Here is a 23,300-nt window from a genome sequence, read left to right as displayed (position 1 = left end):
CTAATTGTTTTACTGAGAGGTGACACATCTAATTGCAACACAGGAGCACGAGAGTCCAGATACTGTAAGATTAAAGGGGCCCTATTGTGCCTTTTCCTTTTCTTGTACTGTGTTGTATAGGTTATGGTCTCCAAAGGCTAAAATCCCTTAGTTTCCCTCTGCCTGAAACGCCACATTTGACTCCTTTGTTTACTTCCATAACATAGCGACATCAATACATAACAGTTGTGCTTCTATTGGTGCTCCAACACATTGTACGTGATAGGCTAAAAGGCGGGGCAAGGTATTTGATCCATAAAGAAAGACTGGATAAGGTTTTAGCGGGGTCCGTATAGAGCTCTGACTTCCACCCCATCCAACACCTTAGGGATGGACTATGTGTGTCTCCATGCTGAATGAAAAGTCCTTTCAATGTTTTAAGGACTTTGAATTTCTATTCAGGCTTTTCAGAAAAATGTCCGAGGTTTATGACTCATCGTTTTTTAGTCTAAGATGTAATTCAATTTACACAAAAAAATACCCCAACCCCAAAACACCGAAAATTCCAACACATTAATAAACATTTGTGTAGATTAACTGAGTTTCTTTTTTCTTTGTTTACTTTTGTAACATAGTGACATCGATATGTAACACACATTGTGCGTGATAGCCTCAGGGGCGGGACATCTCTTATCGGTTGACCAATCACAACACAGCCGGCCAGCTAATCAATCAGAGCAGACTGGGCTCTGGTTTCAGACAGAGGGTGAAAAGAGGTGCTGCAGCACAGGCAGTATGAGAAAAATAAAGAGCTGTTTGAACATTAAAGCATGGAGACATGTCACAGGAGAGTCAAAATACAAATATGTACCTGAAAGTGAGCAGAACCGGGCCCCTTTAATGTGTGTTCATGTTGAAGCAGGCGTAGAGATCATGTATGAGAGATCACCGTCTTTCTGTTCTGCCGTGTCTTTAAAAATGGTCAGCTTTGAAGGCCGGGATGCTATGCTGGTTCATCTGCACACATTATGTTTCTAATAGGATGATGTCAGTCTTGTTCTAGTCCACGTGTCAGGGACGCTTTTCCTGTTTATGTGGTTTATTCTGTACATCATTTGCATACCTGTAGTTGATGTATTGATAGCATGTGAGGTTTGCTCACCATATGTAGTGCCTGTTTCTGCTGCCCTGAAAGAGAGCAGAATATATGTCACTTTTGAAACATCATTATTAGTGTTTAGGTTATCTACAGCAACGGAGAAAAAACACCAACTAAATGGACCAGTGAAGCAAACTGTTTCATAAAGCTGTCTCCTAACAGTGTCTGCCCCTAAAGCACAACCTCAGTGTAAGCTTCCCAGAGTGAGAACGCTGAGGGATGAAACCAGGTGCTGCCCATAGCTGTGGGAGAGAATCATGATGGTTGACATTTTTATGTCTGTTTGTCCTTCGCCTTATCAGCCATGTTGACTCTCATTATTCATCCTCTGTTCCCTCCATGCACTAACAAGGATATGCTGATTTATGTTCCCAGATTCTAACCCAAAACATATCTACTTCCTACGTCCCTTTCTTCCTCCCACTCCTCTAAAAAAAAACCTTTTTTCCATGACGCTCAGTCACCGGTGTTTATGGCCCTACAAGGTCATGAGAAGTACAGTGGGGCAAAAAAGTATTTAGTCAGCCACCAATTGTGCAAGTTTTCCCATTTAAAAAGATGAGAGAGGCCTGTAATTTTTATCATAGGTATACCTCAACTATGAGAGACAGAATGAGAAAAAAAAATCCAGGAAATCACATTGTAGGATTTTTAAAGAATTTGTTTTCAGATGATTGTGGAAAATAAGTATTTGGTCAATAACAAAAGTTCATCTCAATACTTTGTTATATACCCTTTGTTGGCAATGACAGAGGTCAAACGTTTTCTGTAAGTCTTCACAAGGTTTTCACACACTGTTGCTGGTATTTTGGCCCATTCCTCCATGCAGATCTCCTCTAAAGCAGTGATGTTTTGGGACTGTCGCTGGGCAACACGGACTTTCAACTCCCTCCAAAGATTTTCTATGGGGTTGAGATCTGGAGACTGGCTAGGCCACTCCAGGACCTTGAAATGCTTCTTACGAAGCCACTCCTTCGTTGCCCTGGCGGTGTGTTTGGGATCATTGCCATGCTGAAAGACCCAGCCACGTTTCATCTTCAGTGGCCTTGCTGATGGAAGGAGGTTTTCACTCAAAATCTCACGATACATGGCCCCATTCATTCTTTCCTTTACACGGATCAGTCGTCCTGGTCCCTTTGCAGAAAAACAGCCCCAAAGCATGATGTTTCCACCCCCATGCTTCACAGTAGGTATGGTGTTCTTTGGATGCAACTCTGCATTCTTTCTCCTCCAAATACGACGAGTTGAGTTTTTACCAAAAAGTTCTATTTTGGTTTCATCTGACCATATGACATTCTCCCAATCCTCTTCTGGATCATCCAAATGCCCTCTAGCAAACTTCAGACGGGCCTGGACATGTACTGGCTTAAGCAGGGGGACACGTCTGGAACTGCAGGATTTAAGTCCCTGGCGGTGTAGTGTGTTACTGATGGTAGCCTCTGTTACTTTGGTCCCAGCTCTCTGCAGGTCATTCACTAGGCCCCCCCCGTGTGGTTCTGGGATTTTTGCTCACCGTTCTTGTGATCATTTTGACCCCACGGGGTGAGATCTTGCGTGGAGCCCCAGATGGAGGGAGATTAGCAGTGGTCTTGTATGTCTTCCATTTTCTAATAATTGCTCCCACAGTTCATTTCTTCACACCAAGCTGCTTACCTATTGCAGATTCAGTTTTCCCAGCCTGGTGCAGGTCTACAATTTTGTCTCTGGTCTCCTTTGACAGCTCTTTGGTCTTGGCCATAGTGGAGTTTGGAGTATGAATGTTTGAGGTTGTGGACAGGTGTCTTTTATACTGATAACGAGTTCAAAAAGGTGCCATTAATACAGGTAACGAGTGGAGGACAGAGGAGCCTCTTAAAGAAGAAGTTACAGGTCTGTGAGAGCCAGAAATCTTGCTTGTTTGTAGGTGACCAAATACTTATTTTACCGAGGAATTTACCAATTAATTCATTAAAAACCAGACAATGTGATTTTCTGGATTGTTTCGCCCATTCTGTCTCTCATAGTTGAAGTGTACCTATGATGAAAATTACAGGCATCTCTCATCTTTTTAAATGGGAGAACTTGCACAATTGGTGGCTGACTAAATACTTTTTTGCCCCACTGTATTTCAGCTGCCTGTTTCCCTGCAGTAAAAGAGCAGGTCTAGGTGTTTGTCCTGAAGCACTGCAGCAGAAACAGGTATTACATATGGTGAGCAAACATCACATGCTATCAGTACATCAACAAGTTCCTCTTCCAGTTCTACAAGTTAGATGTAAGGCTGCATATCAGTAAACTACTTAGGGTAATGGGTTTGTTTAAAGGTATGCAAATGATGTACAGAATAAACCACATAAACAGGAAAAGCGTCCCTGACACGTGGACTAGAACAAGACTGACATTATCCTATTAGAAACATAATGTGTGCAGATGAACCAGCATAGCATCCCGGCCTTCAAAGCTGCCCATTTTTAAAGATACAGCAGAACAGAAAGACGGTGATCTCTCACGATCTCTACGCCTGCTTCAACATGAACACGCATTAAAGGGGCCCGGTTCTGCTCACTTTCAGGTACATATTTGTATTTTGACTCTGCTGGGACATGTCTCCATGCTTTAATGTTCAAACAGCTCTTTATTTTTCTCATACTGTCTTACTACTACTGCAGCTCTGATTGGTTAATTGGCTAATATCCCATTTCTCCAGCGACTGGTTGAGAGAAAAACATACCGAGCAATAGAGGTATATTGTTTAAATCAATCTAGGATAACATGCAAGAAATAAGAAGTTATTAGTACACTTTTCAATTTGTCTTTGGCAGTAAATATCGTAAAGGCTGTAAAGCTACTGAGCATCAGTCAGGATGCTACTTATCTTTGTAGTAAAGGCGATCTTTGAAGTGTGAGGTTCCAGTTCCTGTTCAGGCAGCTGTAGTTCCCTCTCTGCACTGTGGGGGTATAAAGCATAGCTTACACTGCCCTCTGGTGCCACTTCATGCACCAAAGTGACAAAACTACAGGCTCCGAAGAAGTAGTTAGTCAATTAATAAATGAGTCAATTTTTTTGTGAATAAATCTAAAACATTACTGTCATTTCCTGAATGCAACGTTGAGGATTTGCTTCGTTTACTTCATTATAAATAATTGATATTTCTGGATGTTATGCAGCCAGTCAAAAAAAGCGATCAATGTTAATATAACTTCTAAAACTAAAAGATGCTGGTGTGTAATTGTACTTGTTTTTTTCACATTGAATAGACAAAAAAAGTAACAGTAATTTTTTTAACAGTTCAAAATACATCAAGAATTGTTGGTTTCTGCCCCGGTGTTTGAAGTGAAAAAAAGTAAACTCAGCTAAAAATGATCAGAGAATTAAAACTGTGACAAAAATCCAGCTGCTGATTTAAATAATATATAAATCATAACAAAGGCTGAATCATTTTCAGGAGATGTTTTATGGAAAATTGAGTTCAATAGTCAGGCATGATTTTTCTTTTTACATCAAAACATAAAACTGAGGTTTCACTGGGGAGAGTTTATGGGGACAATGTTGAGCATGGTGTGATTCTACAGACTCGGTGCAGGGACAAAGTAAGGCATATTTCTACATGAGGAGATAAGACATGATCAGCTCACAGGTCACTGAAGCAGGACATCTGCAGGTTTATCTAATATGACATCGCACGTGTTGTTTTTTTTGGATTTCTAGCTTTGCAGGTGTCTTTAAAATACTGACTTGTGTGAATTCTGTTTGAGGGTGCAATTCAGTTTTAATAATTATAAGTATTTTAGAAAACAAGCAAACATCTTTAAAATCCATCCAGTTGGATTTTGCATAGTAGAATATGCATGAATATACAAAGTCTGTGAGCAATGTCACAGGTTAAAATCCCAACCAGAGAAGCGGGCTCACTGACTTTTTGGTTTGGTTTTAAGGGTCATTCCAGTCTTAATTCACCTGAGCAGCATCAGTGTAGAGTGGAGTCGCGATGACGTACGTTTGTAGACCAACCCGGGAGTTAGCATCGCAAGGGCTCCCTCGACAAAAATCAATACGATTTTTAAATTGGGTTTCTAAATATTGCAGAAAATAAGGTCTTTGGCAAACATACGTTAATGATACTTCCACATATTGTTCATTAGGATTTTAATATTTATTTTAAGTGTAAATGCAATTGACTTCAAGTCGCCGGCGCTAAGCTAAAGGTGGCTAATGTTCTGCGTGGTGACGTTTAGCATTCTCATGTAGCCACCTGCTGTGTTTAACACATGTAAAAGCTATTAGACATGGGTAAATGTCTAATAGCTTTTACATGTCATAGAACAAAACATGGACATCTCTTGAGCTTGTGTCAACCACAGACCTTATTTCAGGCAAATAAAACCCAAGACACGTTCAAAAAACGTTCATTTCTAGACAAGGGAACTGGAAAAATGCTGACTCATTTCCTGGTTAAGGACTCATTCCTGCCCCACTCTATAAGTGCCTCCACTTCAGCTGTATGTGTGGATGATTCTGTGCCGTTTCAAGTGGTGCATCAGGATGAAGGTCTTCCCGCACAGTGAGCAGCTATAGGGCCGCTCCCCGCTGTGTGTGCGCTGGTGCACCCTCAGACTGCTCTGCTGCGTGAACCTCTTCCCGCACTGTCCGCAGCCGTATGGCTTCTCGCCCGTGTGTGTTCGGTGGTGGATGCTGAGGTGGGACGAGCACTGGAAGCTCTTCCCACACACCGTGCACCAGAACGCGCGCTTCCTCTTGTGGCTTTGCTGGTGCAGCTTGAACTGGTGCAGGCGGCTGAACGTCTTCCCGCAGTGCGAGCAGGAGTATCCCCGGGAAGAGCCGGAGAAAGACCTGTGGGATGAGTGAGGGTGGAAGCTGTGCGGGTGACTTATGACCGGTCTATCTGCAGCTGCACTCTCCCTGTCAGATTGTTCATCCGGCTGCCTCGGATGTGAGGGGTTTCTCTGCGGGTAACCCTGTTCCTTCTGTGACAGACCACCCTGAGGTCTGGGTTGAAAACTGGACGACTGTGGACCATCCTTCTGATACTCACTGTTGTAGACCCCATTACACGGCCTTTGAGTGCTGGCAGACTTGGTCGAAACCACATCCGAATGGTCCGGAAACGTGTTGGAGTATTCCTCTACCACACTAGAAAAGTCAGGGAAACCTGCGTCGATGTCGCCGCCTTCAATTATGGACGACCAGAGCTGAGATTCTCTCTCATCCATGGAAAAGTCAGCGGCGAGTGGAGTCTGCTTCACTGCGCCGTGCTGGCATCCATCCTGACCAAATCCGGACTGGTCCTCTTCCTTCTCCATCTTCACGTTGAACTGAAGGCCACTGATGTCTCCTGCATGCGGTGCAGAGTTATACAAGTCACTGAACTCGGATGCTTTTCTTGTGGCTCCCTCTGAAAGGTTCAACCGATGGTCCTCCTCGAGCTGCTGGCTCTCTGGAGCGTTACCTCGATGGCGGTATTGACCAGCAGACCCTGCCACAAAAGGAGTGATAATGTGGATAGTGTAAGAATTAAAGATGCTTTTTCAATTGAATCCAGTTGTTTAACTCACCAATAGGCCTTGCAGATTCACTGATCCACAGCATCTCATCTGGACTTTCTTCTTTAATCGTGAACGAAACTGTGGCTTCGTCAATATCAGGAAACTAAAGAGAGGATGGATTCAACTTTAATGTAGCTGCAAACACAACATATACCTTATGAAATGGATTTGATGAAGATAAAACACGTTGGACTATAACTTTTTAAGTGGAGCAGATACATGTCTACATTATCCAGCTTAATTTACTTGGGATACTTGCACCTTACCACAAAAATATCCTCCAGGAACATAGAGCTGCTTTTACTGTTGTTTATCATCATATTAATGTACATTTGTTCACACGTATTTGCACTAAATGTTTTTGTGTTTACACTTACTTTTTGATATTATTGCACTATATGTTGGTGTCTTGTATTCTGTTCTGTACCTGTTTTTATCTTGTCATCTTAGCATTTCTTTGCAGCCATGATTATTGTTATTATTATCCAATATCCAATACTCCAATACTCTGCAATACACCAATTATTGAGGATAATATGTGGCACGTTAGGTGTTCATTTCGCCCATATGTTCACCAGCTTATCACTTATTTAATCAGTCACTTTGTGGATCTGCCAATGCTACTCAAGACAACAATGCATGGCTTCCTACTTGGTAGACCCCGTGCAAAACAGTGCTACTGTGCCTTTATTATTCCAAGGTTTTGTATTGAAATGCAACCAATAAACATAATTCATCCACAGAGGCAAACTGGGGGTTTTCTGGGGCCCCTGGTGGCCTTTGACCCAGAGATGAATGTGCATCTATACAGATATTACTCAGTAATAATAATAACATAAATAAGAAAATAACACAGACCTTAATATCTGCTGTAGGGTGGGGACAGTTCCCCACATCAGTTCCTCGGTCCATGTAGTTTTCTAGTGCAGGTACAGGAAAACACATTTAGAAATGAAAGTAAAATCGCGTAAATGATATCAACAATGTATATTAAGTAATGTAAGGAGGTAGAGCGATCCTACAGGGGGGCCTTGTTGTTGATTTCCCTCAGTTTACTGCATTATAAAGCGGGTATCACGGTGGATACTTCTACATTAATATGCATAATAAATGAGTTTACTGGAGTCAAGTCAATTAGGAGCATTATTCATCTGAGAGCATCTTACCGAACCCGCGCTGCAGCTGAGCGGTTTTGTTCTCCATCATCAGCAATTTCCTCTTCAGTAACTCATTCTCGTTTTGCTTTCGAGATATTTCCAGATGCAGAAACGCACATTTGTCATCGACTAGTTTGGATATTTCTGTCACTGCTGCTTTAACCAAAACCTCCATTATAGAGGATAACTGGGTCTGAAAGGGGATGCACGTCGCCATGCTGATTCATGGAAAGTAATATGCGAGGGTAAAATAGAAGAAATGCGTCTTTAAGCGCAAGGATTTTTATTTAAAACGCAAAAACAACCGACGCACTCAAATGTTACATCCCTGTGTTTCTAGCTAGCTGGAGCTTTTCTTCCGTGTGGCAGAGCCTCTACCGTAAACACACGGGGAGAGGCTCACAGGAATCCCAGCCAACAAGGAAGTCAGGATCCGAGTGAGGTCTCTTACTCTAGTAAAATAATAAAGTATCAGCATCAACATCTTCTTAAAGTAGCGACAGTAAAAGTAGTCATTGTTTGATTGGTCCATTTCAGAATAATATCTCTGATATGTTTTATAATGATTGATCATTAAAGTGTTCTCAGAGCTGGCTTTAATGGCTTTGTATACTGCAGGGTAGCTGCTGAGTTTACTCCATTTCACGTCATTAATCCTAATCTGCCTAGCAACTAAAGGTATTAAATACATGTAGCGGAGTAAAAGTACACGATTCGCCTCTGAATTGTAGTAGAGCAGAAGTACAAAGTAGCATAACATGGAAATACTCAAGTAAAGTACAAGTATCTCAAAATTGTACTAGTTCAAGTACAGTACTTACTTGTCACCTCTGGTTTGCACATATGAGGAATTTGCCTTGAGCGCATGGTGCATACATAAACAGAGTTAAAGAAGACAAAAGGAAAGAAAACTCCCCCCAAAATAAAATCATCATAAATATAGAACAAATGATTTACATGAAATCTGGGTATACCAAACAACTATGTACAGTATACTATTGCAAAGTGCTCAGAATAATAAAATAAAATAGGTGCGGGATGTTATGGAAAGCTGTGTAGATACTAAGAGAGGTAGCTTGTCTACAAACGTGCACAATATTCTGAGGGTTGTGCTGGAACAGGAAATACTTTAAAGATATTGTTGCATAGTGTGCATTAATGCATTGCATACAGTCTAGTTCTGTTTTAGGTCAAAATTAAAGTGACTTACCTTCACACATATGGCAGACAACAGGACAGCCTAAATCTGAAGGAATATCTTTACATCGTAGGTACATTTATGTCAAACACCAGAGTGCTGGTCTTTTAAAAACATAAAAGTAGGCATGCATTTAATTTGTATGGTTATTTTTCCTCTTGCATTACCGTAACAAAAGCAACTACTAAGTCTTACTTAGAGCTGTAAGGATTTGTGATTATCAATAAGGTGATTGCAAAAAAATCTTCAACTATTTTGGAGTAAGGAGGCTGCCCTCAAAGAGGCAGAAATGGAGGTGGCCGACAAGCACTGGCTAAGGTGCTTGTTGCCAGACTGGCTTCAACTTTTTACACAAAGCCCAGAGTGCTCGCGTTCACCCTCAAACCTCTTCCTGGATTCTCGCCTGGCCCTTGGAGGTCCGCGGAGCGTTCAGCAGTTTGCTAAGATTCGCAAGGCCAGGCTCCCAGCCTGTCCTCCTACAGCCGAGCCTCCTTCAGCCGAGCCTCCTTCAGCCGAGCCTCCTTCAGCCGAGCTTCCTTCTGCCAAGCCTCCTACAGCCAAGCCTCCTGCAGCCAAGCCTCCTGCAGCCAAGCCTCCTGCAGCCAAGCCTCCTGCAGCCAAGCCTCCTGCAGCCAAGCCTCCTGCAGCCAAGCCTCCTGCTGCCAAGCCTCCTACAGCCAAGCCTCCTACAGCCAAGCCTTCTGCAGCCAAGCTTCCTGCTGCCAAGCCTCCTACAGCCAAGCCTCCTGCAGCCAAGCCTCCTACAGCCAAGCCTCCTGCAGCCAAGCCTCCTGCAGCCAAGCCTCCTGCAGCCAAGCCTCCTACTGCCAAGCCTCCTACAGCCAAGCCTCCTGCAGCCAAGCCTCCTGCAGCCAAGCCTCCTGCAGCCAAGCCTCCTACAGCCAAGCCTCCTGCAGCCAAGCCTCTTACAGCCAAGCCTCCTACAGCCAAGCTTCCTGCTGCCAAGCCTCCTCCAGCCAAGCCTCCTGCTGCCAAGCCTCCTGCTGGCAAGCCTCCTGCTGCCAAGCCTCCTACAGCCAAGCTTCCTGCTGCCAAGCCTCCTACAGCCAAGCCTCCTACAGCCAAGCCTCCTGCTGCCAAGCCTCCTGCTGCCAAGCCTCCTGCTGCCAAGCCTCCTGCAGCCAAGCCTCCTGCAGCCAAGCCTCTTACAGCCAAGCCTCCTACAGCCAAGCTTCCTGCTGCCAAGCCTCCTACAGCCAAGCCTCCTGCTGCCAAGCCTCCTGCTGGCAAGCCTCCTGCTGCCAAGCCTCCTACAGCCAAGCTTCCTGCTGCCAAGCCTCCTACAGCCAAGCCTCCTACAGCCAAGCCTCCTGCTGCCAAGCCTCCTGCTGCCAAGCCTCCTGCTGCCAAGCCTTCTGCAGCCAAGCCTCCTGCAGCCAAGCCTTCTGCAGCCAAGCCTCCTACAGCCAAGCCTTCTGCAGCCAAGCTTCCTGCTGCCAAGCCTCTTACAGCCAAGCCTCCTACAGCCAAGCCTCCTGCTGCCAAGCCTCCTGCAGCCAAGCCTCCTGCAGCCAAGCCTCCTACAGCCAAGCCTTCTGCAGCCAAGCCTCCTGCAGCCAAGCCTCTTACAGCCAAGCCTCCTACAGCCAAGCTTCCTGCTGCCAAGCCTCCTACAGCCAAGCCTCCTACAGCCAAGCCTCCTGCTGCCAAGCCTCCTGCTGCCAAGCCTCCTGCAGCCAAGCCTCCTGCAGCCAAGCCTCCTACAGCCAAGCCTTCTGCAGCCAAGCCTCCTACAGCCAAGCCTTCTGCAGCCAAGCTTCCTGCTGCCAAGCCTTCTGCAGCCAAGCCTCCTGCTGCCAAGCCTCCTACAGCCAAGCTTCCTGCAGCCGAGCCTCCTGCTGCCGAGTCTCCTGCAGCCGAGCCTCCTGCAGCCGAGCCTCCTGCTGCCAAGCCTCCTGCAGCCCAGCCTTCTGCAGCCACGCTTCCGGCTCAAGTTTTGGCCCTAGCAGCTGCGTTCCTGGCTGTAGTTCCAGCCCTAGCCACCATATTTCCAGGCCAAGCCCTGGGCGCCATAACTACAAGCCCAGCCCTGGCCGCCATGCTTCCAGTTGCAGTCCGGCCCACTCCATCCCCTCCTGTCCTGTCGGCAGCCCAACCGACTCCAGCCACGCATGTCCTGTCTCCAACCCCAACGTTTCCCCTGCCACAGGCCCTGTCCATGTTCTGCCTCGTCCTCTGCCTTGCCCCCGGACTGTCCGCTCAAGAGAACCTCCTCCTCCTCTGCCTTGCCCCTGGGCCATCCGCCCGAGGCACCCTCCTCGTCCTATGCCTTGCCCCCGAGGCGTTTGTGTTTTTTTAACAGCTTTTTATTAGAATCAAGCTCGCTTTTTTTAAACCCCGTCTCCCCCCACCTTGACACAGTGAGGATAAAATAAAACACACTTTCGATGACTGTGAGAACCCTGACAGAAAAGAAGGCGTGGTGGGAGAAGAAACAGGACGAGGAAATTGTGCAGCAAAGATTTCACATACAAAAATCATTTATTTTCAACTGTTCAACATCAAAAGAGTGCCAGACTCCACAAGTCGATGAACTTAGATTGAAATGCATTACAAAAAATACATTACATATTTATTTCAAACGTAATCTAACAGCCTGTATAGTGTGCTCAAGATGTCCAGAAATCAAATTACAATTGGCAGTCTGACAATTATTTATCGGTCTTTAAACTAAAAAAATAAATAAGTAACACTGCAGTGGCCGGGTTGGGGGTTTGATTACTGTGTAAGATAAAGTAGGCACACATCAGACTGGAAGTTAAGCTGGGGAATTTGGTAAATATTCCATATTGGAAACTTTCCATGGGAATAATGGGATTTATGGGAATTAATGGGAACTAACTGAGAAGTGATGCAAGGGGATGAACAGAAATATAAATAGTTAGGCTAGCTAAACAACTGGGATGATCTTCAAAACATCTTGCAGGAGGCAGATGAAAACAGCATCACATTTGAGGTAGCTAGCATCTTTATAAGTGCCTCATAGATGGTAAATGAAGTGACGCTAGCTATGGCTTATTTAGCATCTAAGTTTTCAGCTAGCCATCTACTAGATGAATCCATCTGTCTGTGATATTTGCAATTTAAACATAAAATAAATATATTACCCCATAATATCATCAAGCCTTACGTCACTTTGTGAAGTCCACAGGTTCAAATGTGTGGCTTCAATAGTCTTGTGCTTTGGGCTCATAAGTGTGGTCCAGTCTTCTAGAAATCATATGTGCATGTGATGGAGGAATGCACAGTGCCTGTAGGGGTGTGGTCTCAATAGACATGCAGTAAGCAGTGTGCTATGTGCATGTGATTGAGGAATGGCATGGATATACTTGAATGGCATCTGTTTGTTTTAGTCAAGATTATACTAAAATATACTTTCCCCAACTATATTTAAGTTCCCCATGAAGAGCCAACCTTCAATTTTGAAAATTCCCATAATTTCCCGTTAATCCCCATGGAAAGTTTCCAGCTTTGAAAATTCCCGGAATTTTGCAACCCTAATCATCAGCGATGGTGGAATATCTTATCAAAGCTTAAAGACACTGATTGATTACTCTGAGGATAAACCTGTGCTGTATCTTAGTCAAAATACTACATCAATGAACTTACAGCAGATTGTATTTTGTTTTAAAACAGCCAAACTCCACTTAATGCCACTGATACATATTATCTTAAGAGGTAAATTAAGATAGGCGAAGTATATCCTGGAAAAAAAAGAATTTGTAATCAGGATTTTCAGTACAGAGCAAATGGTTCTTGCCTTTACTTGATAAATAAAAGACACTTGTAATTAAATGGAACATATAAAAGTGTGGTTTTGTAAGAAGGTGTGGTTAGTTTAGTTTGAAAAGAGCGGGAAAAAAAACATTTAAACTTTACATTTGAAACAAAGACGTTTTGTTAAAATAATAAAGAAATCTGTAAAGTTAAACTAGATATCGGTCCAAGTGACAGAACAAATGGCAGGTTTGAGTCGTTGGTCAGCTCAGAGTAAAAAAGGAGCGATGAAGGTAAAAAGAAATAGTGCAAAACATACCGTTTACAGAATGGTCCTTATTGCTAGAACACTGAACTTAACAAATAAAGCAAATAGAAAACTAAAAGCTCTTGAACGCTTTTGTCAAGTATTTATTTGTAAATCATATCGACTCGTTGTGCCGTTTCTTACATATGTAGTGATGAAGCTTTTTCTCCTTAAACTCAAACTCGTTTACTCGACATGTAGTTTCAGGTGCAGTTTCAGGATGCTCATCTGATTGAATGTCTTGCCGCATATCTGGCAGCTGAAGGATTGCTCTGTGACGCCTTTACACTGGTGTCTCTCAAACAGGCCGAAGCTATCAAAGCTTTGGCCGCAGCTGGAGCAAATGAAGCAGTTCTGTGCGGTCGTGTCACCGCCACAGCTGTCCGGGATATTCAAATCAAATGCACCTCCCTCCCGAGTCCTCACGGCTGTGTACTCACTCACAGTCGTCTCGTGCTGGTCCTGCAGCGATGGAGCTAAAGTCATGTCAGAGTTTCTCGAATGCATCATTGAATACTGATCATTGTGCATCACGTCTCCCTTCTCTTTGGGTCCTAGGAAAGGCAGCTCACTGATTGGTAGAGTGTAATCCTGCTGCTCGTTTGTTTCTCCTGCTGCAGGACTGAGGTGATACTCCCCGTCACACAGAAGCACACACACAGTTTGTTCCCCATCACTACTCTGCTCAATCCCAGAGGTCCACAGCTGGCTTTGCTCTGTTGTTCCTGTGCTGTTGTGGTTACTCCCTGCCTGACTTAGAGCGTGATAATCCTCCCCGTTTGGCTCCAGCTTCACCGTCACTGTTTGCTCACCGACTGCCTCTCTGTAAACGCTGATGCTCTGCCTCAGTTCCTCTGGCGCTGCCGGGCCAGTCTTCGGTTCTGTCAGGTTCTTCAGCGGCTGATTGTCGGGCATCGTGAGCATCAAGTGATTGGGCTCCGGCATATCTGAGCTCTCCCCTTTTGAGGAAAAACAGAATCAATCAATCAAACTTTATTTATAAAGCCCAATATCACACATTTTACATTTGTCTCAGTGGACATAATTTGTATTAAAAGTGTTAATAGATTCATTTCTGTGGTGCTTTTGAGCAAGATATGATTGGACTGAATGGTGTAGAAGTGGTTTAATTGTAAAGATATTTGAGTAGATTCTCTGAAAGAGCTCAATTTTAAAAGTGGAGATTGTTTCTATCCCCTATTTCTATAATTTAGAGAACCAACTTAGTTATGTTTTATCAAAACAATCCCCTGTGTGTCTCTTTTTAGAGGAAGTGAAAAATTCACAGTTTCAGCTTCTGCAATGTGAATATCTGATGTTTTTTATTCATATTAGGAATATATGTTTAACCTTGAACGATAATAAACTAAAATAGATGCATTTTTGAGTGTTGGTCAGAAAAAAAGAGCTAATTTAATATGCTAGTAAAATGTGATTGAAATGGCATTTTTGTTTACCATGGTCTGACAATTTATGGATGCATTGATTTATCAAGTATTAGAGAAATAATAGACACTACTTACTGAAACAATCAGCAAAGTGTATGTTCTTTTTTTCTATCATTACATGTCAAGTTTATCGTGTGTTGCATTGTTGGAGACTTCCCATTTTCACTGCCAAAGCTGTAGTTATTGTGCATTCGACAGTAAAGCCTTTGAATGTTTGATCTTCCCTAGGAAGGCAGCGTGTGTTTCTTACCGTTTCTGTGCGTCTTCATGTGACTCTTGAGGCTGCTCTTCTGATTGAAGCACCTCCCGCATATCTGGCACCCATACGGCTTCTCCCCGGTGTGAATCCGTAAGTGTCTGTCCAGGTGGCCGACGCGCTCAAAGACCTTCCCGCAGTACGAGCAGACGAAGCACTTCTTTGGTCTGATCACCTGAAACGACCGGTTCCCTCTCTGGTGATTCAGCGCGGCTTCATGTATGCCTCCTTCTCCTGACATCATGAGAGAGTCTGAGGATGCGTAAGGTGTTTGGGAGACCATGCTGTTCTTGACTTCTCCATACGGCTTCCCTGGAAAGGAGAATGAGCTACAGGACGCCTCGGCGGGCGGCGGCAGTAACTGAGCCACCCCCGGGAAGGATGTCATACCGTGATACTCTGCAATGCTGACCTCTGCGCTGTCCTGTAGTCTGGACATCCACTGCGGGTTCTCCCTCTCAAATGTTGAGAAGTTCTCACTGAGGTCGTCTCCTCCTCCTCTCGTCTGCTCGTTTCCTCCATGAAACCGTTGTGGTGCTACGTTCTCCTCTGCAGGCTCGGCTTTGACGTGTACATGTGTTGTGAGAACGTCTTCAATCTTAGGTTGGACATCGTCAAACTTCACCTGGATCTCCTCTTTGATTTGAAGAGGATCAGCACATGGGATCAGCACAGGAATCTGCTTCTGTTCCTTCACATCGATCTCCACTGGTGAAGGCTGAATACCTGGTGAAGTACGAAGACATCAACATGTGCACTTCTTGCTTCCACAACTAACAATTCAAGCTTGATAAACAAGTTGTGCATATGTTATGTGGGTCATGCAAAGGTTGCTATCCAAATGTAACAGTTTATTCATATCGTAGACATTTATAATAGTCCCATTTAATTATAAGTACATCACTGTAAGTTTCTTCTGCAGTTAGACTTTCCTACAGCTTCAATCCACATCGCACCGATGAAATTCACATCAAGCTGCTAAAATATTGACTTCCTGAGAAAGGCAAATGTCTGTCTCTCTGTCTTTTGATTTAGCTTCCCCTTTCCTTTGTTTTACACCACTGTAATGTAAATAGCCTTGTTGTATGCAGTTTGTCGCTCTGACCAAATGTTCAGAATGTAGAATTGGATTGGCTGTTCCCCTTCTTCCTTCCCTTTAAGAATCTGGTCTAATGTTTGATCGGGGTCAGATCCTGGTACGACATTGGTTGTGCAGGTTATCTGGCCTCCAGCTGGAATTGACTGTTAAATGCTCTGCTCTTTATGAAAACACAACTTTGTAGATTTGTTCTTTTCTTACCAGAAGGTGATTAAGTGTGGAATTTCCACAATAATTCACACCAACAACTTCCTAGTTTTATATCCCTTTTATGAAGAGTACAACGAATCATAGAGCAATAAATGACTCCATCCAAAGTAGTTTTTCCCACAAATTTGGCAGAAAATTCTGTTTTCCCCGACTCAAATATGGAGCTTCCCAGCTGTTCTCTCAAATGATCTAATCTTACTTTAACTTTGAAATAAATCTCACTATTTTAAAGACCAAACGATGAATTGATAAACAGAGAGTCTCCAGGTTTATGGATCACACATCTAAACCAGTCATTTGTTTCTGTCCGAGGCTTGCCATTAATAGTAACATATTAAAACACAATACAGTATTCACATGCAACATGAACTGTCTTTAACAAAAACAGCTCATGTGTTCTACTCCAGCACAGAGCATCTCAAAACAGCAAAAATGATCAGGCCTTTCCGAACCAAAAATAACAACGTCGAACCGTCTGAGAGAAAATACATGAAAGCATTTCCCGTTTGACACCACAGATGGAAAATACAATCACGATAAAACCACTTAAAACTGCTGTAAAGTAATGCTGAGATCAACTGAGATGTGACCGCAGTATCTCACATCCATCGAGTCGTGCCCTGAGAAGCAGGGAGAAAATAAAACCTTCACTCTCATCTCGAGAGGAATGTCACAGCCAGAGACTTCCTACTGTGAAGTGAACCAAGACAAACAACGAAATACATCAAGATACCAATGTGTCGGGGGGGGGGGGGGGGGGGGGGCAGTTTAATTTTGAGTGTTGTATGTCTTGAAAAAAATGGACCTTGAGACTCTTTCAATAAAGCTGATTGATTGATTGATCTTCTATGGTTAGTCACACATATTTGAACTGTTATTCAACCTCCCAGGGAAGAATCGGACGAGTCTTTATATAATATAGACTTTAAGAGAATTAAATGAGTCGTATAAATCTTTAAATTCCTTCTGAACATTGTATGATCCTAAGAGGAAAGTACTCAGACTGGATAACAACCTTTAATCTTTAGATTTCTGTCCCCCCTCCTTTGTGATTGAGCTTCAATAGATAACATGCTTTGCTTTAAAAAGGGACGACTTATGAAAACTGATTTTTTTTCCCTGCAGCATTTGCTAACCCCACCAGGTATTTCACTCACATCTCCTGTGGATCTTCATGTGCTCCTTCAGGCTACACTTCTGATTGAACCGTCTCCCGCAGACCTCGCAGCGGTACGGTTTTTCCCCGGTGTGAATCCTCTTGTGCCTCTCGAGGTGTCCGGACCGCTCAAAGCATTTCCCGCAGTACGGACAAACAAAGCCTTTCTTGAACATCAACCACTTCCCTGTCCTCCTCCTCGCTGTGTTGTACGGGTTTCGATACTGAGCGTAGCTCTGCAGGCCGCGGATGAACGGGCTCTGCTGAAACCCCCCCGAGCTGCTGCCGGGCGCCACAGAAGATCCGGGCGCGCACGGTGAATAATTTGAGTTGTTGCTTCCCGTTTGTGTTGCCGGCCTCCACTGTGCACTGTCCCTTTCATACAGGGCTGGTTCTTCTTTCAGTGGCTCAGCTTGTCCTCCAGCTCCTTCACTTCCTTCTTCCACAGGTTCACATTTCACCTGCACCACCTCAGGAAGAGACGGGCCATTTTGGTCCTTATCAGCGTTTCCCTCTTCAGGCAAAGTCCTCTCATCACCAGGGTTATGCTGATTGCCTGTGGAATTGCAATGATAAAGATTCAGTGTTTGAATTTAATTTGAATGTTTTAAAGTTATTTGTGTGTTATATAGGTCTCTGTGCATATAAATGGTCTGCAAAGGCTAAGATCCCAAAGTTCTGGGCTCTGGTTTCAGGCAGAGGGTGAAAAGAGGTGCTGCAGCACCGGCAGGATGAGAAGAATACAGACAATTTACAAATACAAACAATACTATCCAAGGTAAAAACCAGATTAACACATGGCTTTGTGATTAAAATGATCACTTAATACCAACGAAGGACTGAATAAAACAGGAGAAAAAAATAAAAGGGGACGTTAAATCCTTAAAAGGCAAAAACAAAGGTCAGATGGGTGTCAAGAAAACAGAGATGTGTGTTCCCATCCCCAAGAAACCATGTCCTCCTCTTTGAATTAGTACTGTACTTATGTTCAATTTTGAGGTACCTGTACTTTACTTGAGTATTTCCATGTTGTGCTCCTTTTTACTTCTACCCCACTACAATTCAGGGTAAATCTAGTACGTTTCCTCCACTACATTTATTTTTTACCTTTAGTTGCTAGGCAGATTTGGATTAATGATGGTAAATATAATCAGCCCTTAAATCAGACTTTAGTTCACCTGGAGTAAATCCAGCAGATACCCTGCAGTACATAAAGCCATTCAAACTATCTGCATCTTCACCAGCTCTGAACACTTTAATGATCAATCATTACAAAACATATCAGAGATATTATTCTGAAATTGACCAATCAAACAATGAGTTTTAATTTTGGTACTTTAAGTAACATTTAAATGGAGGACTTTTACTTGAAGCAGAGTATTCCTAAACTCTGGTACTTCTGCTTTTACTTAAGTACTTCTCCCACCTCTGATCGCAGGTCAACACAATGAATAAAGTGTGTTTCATGTAAATATCTTACCCTCTGCTCTCTGGGTGTCTGCTCTCAGGGTCACACTCTCCTGCAGGGATCTCAGCTCGCTGTGCAGAAACTGGATGTTGCTCTTCAGCTTCTTGATCTCATTTTCACGCTGACACATTTCCAGCCTCGCCACCACCGAGCCTTCCTCCAGCACTCTGGAGATCTCCGTCACGGCTGCTTTGGACAAGGCATCGACTATGGAGGCAATCTGAGCCCCAAGAGCAACGCTGGTCAACATTGTGATTAAACAAAAAAACAAGCCACCAAAGTGTCGGGGAAGCCTGAAGTTAAAACAAGGGACGTGAGGGTAATACGGTCGGCTTAGCTAACCGAAACAGGCCATTGCTGAAGCAGATAACCGTGCATAAGCTGCAGCTATTTCAGGTTTAAATGTGCAGCTAACAGCAGGAGCTAATTGCTACAAAGAATAAACACAAGTTCTCGCTTTACGGAAGTGATTAAATACCGTAAAGCCAGGCGGAAATGCGCACCGCATTTTACCGAGGCACTTCCGAGGTCAGACCTTTTCTTTTTTCATACACAAAGAGATAAGGTTATCTCTTTCACTGTGCTATTCTATGTAGTATTTAAATAGTATAATAGAGGAACTAATCCATGCATTAATGATCCTACAAAGTAAAAGAATGATGTATTGCGGACTGTTTCAGACCACTGACATACTTTATTTATTAAAGACATGTTCTATCTCCCAATAGAATATTATTTCATTCAACCATGTTTATTAACTCATAACCGAAAAGTCATTATCAAATCAAAGATAAGAAAAAGGTAAATTAAATATAAATTAAATACATTCATCATGGTACAAATATGTAACATAATCAAACATGTTTGGAAAAATAAGCAGGCATATAATACATAACGTCATATTAGTACTTATTTTAAAGGTTTTTTTTAAAGAATTTGATATTATTTTATATCAGGGTTAAGACACCTTCTAAATCATCCAACTAAAGGACTTTTTAAGTACCTTTAAGGCCCAATTCCATCAAATTTACACACCCAACATTGCATAGTTTTAGACACAAATTAAGGTAAAGTCCATCTTTAAGGAAGATGTGTGTGACGTGACTGCGAGGAGACACATGCAGACAGCGGGAGGAAGCCTTTATACTAACATCAAGTGAAAGAAAAACATTTTATCGTTCCAAAAAATATACAAATTCAAGCATTTTCAATGACCCGTGTCTATTTTCAAAAACACCCCAGAGTCACATTTTCCTCTCAAATTAAAAATCTCACAATATTCTCAAGAACGTGTGGGAATCATTTTAAATGTATAAAAGTGTAAAAATCCAGCAGGGGAAAAAAACTAATACTATCTTGAGATGAATTCAAATTATATGTTAATTTAAAACACAAGTAGTTACTACAGTATAGTTATTACAAAGGCACTTACCCACACTCCCTTTACTATGACACAGAGGGAGTTTGGGCTATTATGAATTTCAGGTTAGGTTGGGCAACATCATGTCAGCACAAAATGCAGTACATTGTTTAGAGCAATTGCTGAAATAAAACCATCGAAATGTTCCTCACCCATGATTTGCAACATTTACACTTTATGCGTGTACCACCCTTAAATGCAACATTTACACTTTATGCGTGTATTAAATGCATTTAATCTGTCAAAGTACATGATGTAAACTCTCTTCTGAGCGCTATCTTCCTTGCAGATGAATCTCTTGATGTATTTTGAGGTTACCCAGCACAGTGAAGCTTTTACCACACTGTGCACAGCTGTACGGCCTCAGCCCGCTGTGGAACCGCTCGTGTCTCAGGCAGTTGTCCTGCCTCGAAAACATCTTGCCGCAGATCTTGCAGCTGTACGGCCTCTCCCCCGTGTGGACGCTTTGGTGCGTCTTCAGCCGGGTCTTCTGGGTGAAAGATTTCCCGCATTCGAGGCACCGGTAGGGTTTAAAAGCCTGGTGGGAGGCCATGTGCACCTCTAGCTGAGACTTGCGAGGGAAACCTCTGTTGCAGACCGAGCAGATGAACAGTTTCTGATTTGTTCTCCACACATTCATGAGCCTTTTTGCTCTCTGGTTGTTTATATTGAGGATGTGACCCTCTGTGTGTGATCCTAATGTATCTGCTGTGGACCTCTGAGCATGAGGCGGGGCTAGTGATGGCCCGGCATGTTGTGAAGCAGACTGCAAACACTGATCCTGACTGAATGCAGGATGTGGAGCATGTGTGAACTGCTCATTATGAGCAGCCGTACTTCCCATGCACATAGGTCGAGTCTCTACCTCTACTTTTATGGGCAGGTTTAAAGAACCACCTGCCATGTCCTCTGCTGCAGCTGATGACGAGTTATAGGAGCTTTCTGTGTTTCTGTGAGCAGCATATTGCTCACTTTCAGGGGGGGAAATCTGCATGTTCTGCTGCATAGCAACAGAGCTTTTATCAAACATGCTGCAAGCAGGAAGAGGCCAAATCATGTCATCTGGCTCTCGCGCCTCAAAGCAAATGGGTGCTGGTACAGAGTTGTCTGTTGATTCATGGGCGGAGGGTCCCTCTGCAGGCTCGTGTTTCACCGCTGGCTTCATGTCGTGGATCTCCTCTGTTACGTGTCCCGGGTCGCACAGGGAATGAGCAGACTTCGGGTCCAGATACACTCTACATGTTTCCTGATTTTCTTGTTCATCTGCAACCAAAATAAATATGGCAGGTAGACATACATTTTACTCCAGGAATGCAAGTCGACAAAGTAAGAAAACATTTTTGCTTTTCCATCCACCTGCAAATTGTGCATAAAACATCTGGATAGAAACGCCCAAAAATGTACATACTGTACACACAAACATCATGGACATATAAAACAGATGCTGCCCTTATCTAAAACGTCAGAAGCAGTGTAAAGTAACTAAGTAGATTTACTCACCTGCATGACTACTTTTACTTTTGGTACTTTAAGAATATTTTGAAGATAAAACGTTTCTATTTTTACTTGAGTAACGTTTTCCACTTCTAAAAGTCAGTCATCCAACATCATTATCCAAGATGTTGTACTTTGAGTTTGGGAATTAATAGACCAAATAAAAACACAAATCAATGACCAACAAATTCCATGTGATAAAAAATAAATGAATACGGTCTGATTTATTAAAATATTGGATATATTTTGAAGCCAAATTTAACAGAAGACCAAACAAATCCGTAACTGATCATAATGTATGTTCCTTAACGCAATAACTGTTGTTTATAGCAATACAAAATCAGAATTGGAGTTTTTGTGAATTAACTTTGGTGCGGTGCTTCTCTCCAGATGTTGCTCACCTGTTCGAGGGACCTGGTTCCCGGCTGCTGTTGGCTCCTGTTTCTCCTCTATTATTGCCCGGGTGTTGACTGCTTCTTGGGCTTTAGAGAGCTCCACCTCCATGAGCTTTAAACTTCTCTTGAGCTCCTGGATCTCCCCGTCCCTCCGACACATCTCCAGCCTGAACACCACACTCCCCTCCTCCACCAGCTTCGTTATTTCTGTGACTGCAGCTTTCGCCAACACATCCATGATGGCGGAAACCTGCGAACCGAAAGAGGAGGGGAAAGACATCCTGCAAAGGGAGGATGAAAACCAAGGAAAATAAAAACGTCAAGCTTTATTAAAAGCGCTGGGGCTTCTGCTGTTTGGCGAATTACCTTTCGAGAGGTTTTATTTTGGTTTACTTCCGGGAAAATGTCGAGGGGGGATGTGACGTAAATGGCAACTGTCGTAACTCTTCTAATGAACGTGAACTACAAATCCTCTCAAGTCTGTCTCTTCCTACTTCTACCACCTAAACAAACACACGATGCATAAACAGTATATTATCTATTTGGTTAAGTTTATGGATCATCTTTTTGTTAAAATTAAAAATTACACAGAGAAACATTCAAATAAAAGGGACCATTATTTTCCTACATTTGACTTTAAAGACACGTAAAACAAATTCTAAACCAGAAAACAATAGTGAATTTAAAGTTTAATTTTGTATCTGGAAACCCTGTTACATCATAATAATAATACACTCTAATAATAATACACTTTATTTATAAAGCACCTTTCATGCAAGATGCAGTCTAAGCGAAGAACATAATTAAAAGAAGTTGTAAAAAGACAGAAAGAGTTATCACAGAACCACAAAACATGATCAGTGATACCACTAAAATGACTCCAAATTAAAAGCCACAGTTTGGGGCCACAAAAGAACAGAAAGCAGCCTCCCCAGATTTCTTGTGTGATACAGTACTTCTAAAAGAAAGACATTGGAGGATCTGAGTGCCACGTTATGTAATTAATACGTAACTTGTTCCAATAATAATAATGACAGACACCATATTAGAAACTATTACCTTTATTCACATAATCCCCCAAAAATGTATTTTGCAGACATTATAATTTGTAGAAATTGTACATTCAGTTCATCACCCCTGCTTTTCCAGATGTACAATTTAACCATATACTTGCAAACTGTTTATTTCTACATATACTCTATACAATGTGTTATATAACTGGACGACAAGTGCAAACAAAGGGTGAGCTGGATACAATAAAATATAAACGTT

General features: G+C 42.8%; 3 protein-coding genes across 3 annotated transcripts; all 3 read right to left on the bottom strand.

Annotated features, from left to right (window-relative positions):
- Positions 1 to 4,553: 4,553 nt before the first annotated feature.
- Positions 4,554 to 8,220, bottom strand: LOC134865681 (zinc finger and SCAN domain-containing protein 5A-like). Its single transcript, XM_063885343.1, has 4 exons — positions 7,849 to 8,220; positions 7,541 to 7,602; positions 6,692 to 6,785; positions 4,554 to 6,612 (listed from the first exon to the last, which is right to left on the bottom strand). The coding sequence occupies exons 1-4, from the start codon at positions 8,054 to 8,056 to the stop codon at positions 5,612 to 5,614; spliced, it is 1,365 nt and encodes a 454-aa protein (XP_063741413.1). The 5' UTR covers positions 8,057 to 8,220; the 3' UTR covers positions 4,554 to 5,611.
- A 3,295-nt stretch (positions 8,221 to 11,515) lies between these two features.
- On the bottom strand, positions 11,516 to 19,152 carry LOC134865680 (zinc finger protein 48-like). Its single transcript, XM_063885342.1, has 4 exons — positions 18,732 to 19,152; positions 17,253 to 17,807; positions 14,781 to 15,512; positions 11,516 to 14,041 (listed from the first exon to the last, which is right to left on the bottom strand). The coding sequence occupies exons 1-4, from the start codon at positions 18,967 to 18,969 to the stop codon at positions 13,269 to 13,271; spliced, it is 2,298 nt and encodes a 765-aa protein (XP_063741412.1). The 5' UTR covers positions 18,970 to 19,152; the 3' UTR covers positions 11,516 to 13,268.
- Positions 19,153 to 19,404: 252 nt separating this feature from the next.
- Positions 19,405 to 22,444, bottom strand: LOC134865682 (zinc finger protein 568-like). The gene is made up of 3 exons (XM_063885344.1): positions 22,395 to 22,444; positions 22,035 to 22,309; positions 19,405 to 21,402 (listed from the first exon to the last, which is right to left on the bottom strand). The coding sequence occupies exons 2-3, from the start codon at positions 22,306 to 22,308 to the stop codon at positions 20,414 to 20,416; spliced, it is 1,263 nt and encodes a 420-aa protein (XP_063741414.1). The 5' UTR covers position 22,309; positions 22,395 to 22,444; the 3' UTR covers positions 19,405 to 20,413.
- Between the last annotated feature and the right edge of the window lie 856 nt (positions 22,445 to 23,300).

Source organism: Eleginops maclovinus, chromosome 6 (assembly GCF_036324505.1).
Source record: "Eleginops maclovinus isolate JMC-PN-2008 ecotype Puerto Natales chromosome 6, JC_Emac_rtc_rv5, whole genome shotgun sequence".
NCBI lineage: Eukaryota > Metazoa > Chordata > Actinopteri > Perciformes > Eleginopidae > Eleginops > Eleginops maclovinus.
Note: the sequence above shows the minus strand (reverse complement) of the source record. Positions and strands in the feature narration are given on the sequence as shown.

What these genes read in the sequence shown, in the direction of transcription:
- LOC134865681 (XM_063885343.1), bottom strand. Translation starts at nt 8,056, where the DNA reads ATGGCGACGTGCATCCCCTTTCAGACCCAGTTATCCTCTATAATGGAG. An exon ending in ACCCTACAGCAGATATTAAG is followed by an intron (nt 6,786 to 7,540) that starts GTCTGTGTTATT and finishes TCCTCTCTTTAG; the next exon opens with TTTCCTGATATTGACGAAGC. An exon ending in TGAATCTGCAAGGCCTATTG is followed by an intron (nt 6,613 to 6,691) that starts GTGAGTTAAACA and finishes CTTTTGTGGCAG; the next exon opens with GGTCTGCTGGTCAATACCGC.
- LOC134865680 (XM_063885342.1), bottom strand. Translation starts at nt 18,969, where the DNA reads ATGTTGACCAGCGTTGCTCTTGGGGCTCAGATTGCCTCCATAGTCGAT. An exon ending in AGACACCCAGAGAGCAGAGG is followed by an intron (nt 17,808 to 18,731) that starts GTAAGATATTTA and finishes GCAATTCCACAG; the next exon opens with GCAATCAGCATAACCCTGGT. An exon ending in CATGAAGATCCACAGGAGAT is followed by an intron (nt 15,513 to 17,252) that starts GTGAGTGAAATA and finishes GTACTTCACCAG; the next exon opens with GTATTCAGCCTTCACCAGTG.
- LOC134865682 (XM_063885344.1), bottom strand. Translation starts at nt 22,308, where the DNA reads ATGTCTTTCCCCTCCTCTTTCGGTTCGCAGGTTTCCGCCATCATGGAT. An exon ending in GAACCAGGTCCCTCGAACAG is followed by an intron (nt 21,403 to 22,034) that starts GTGAGCAACATC and finishes TTTTGGTTGCAG; the next exon opens with ATGAACAAGAAAATCAGGAA.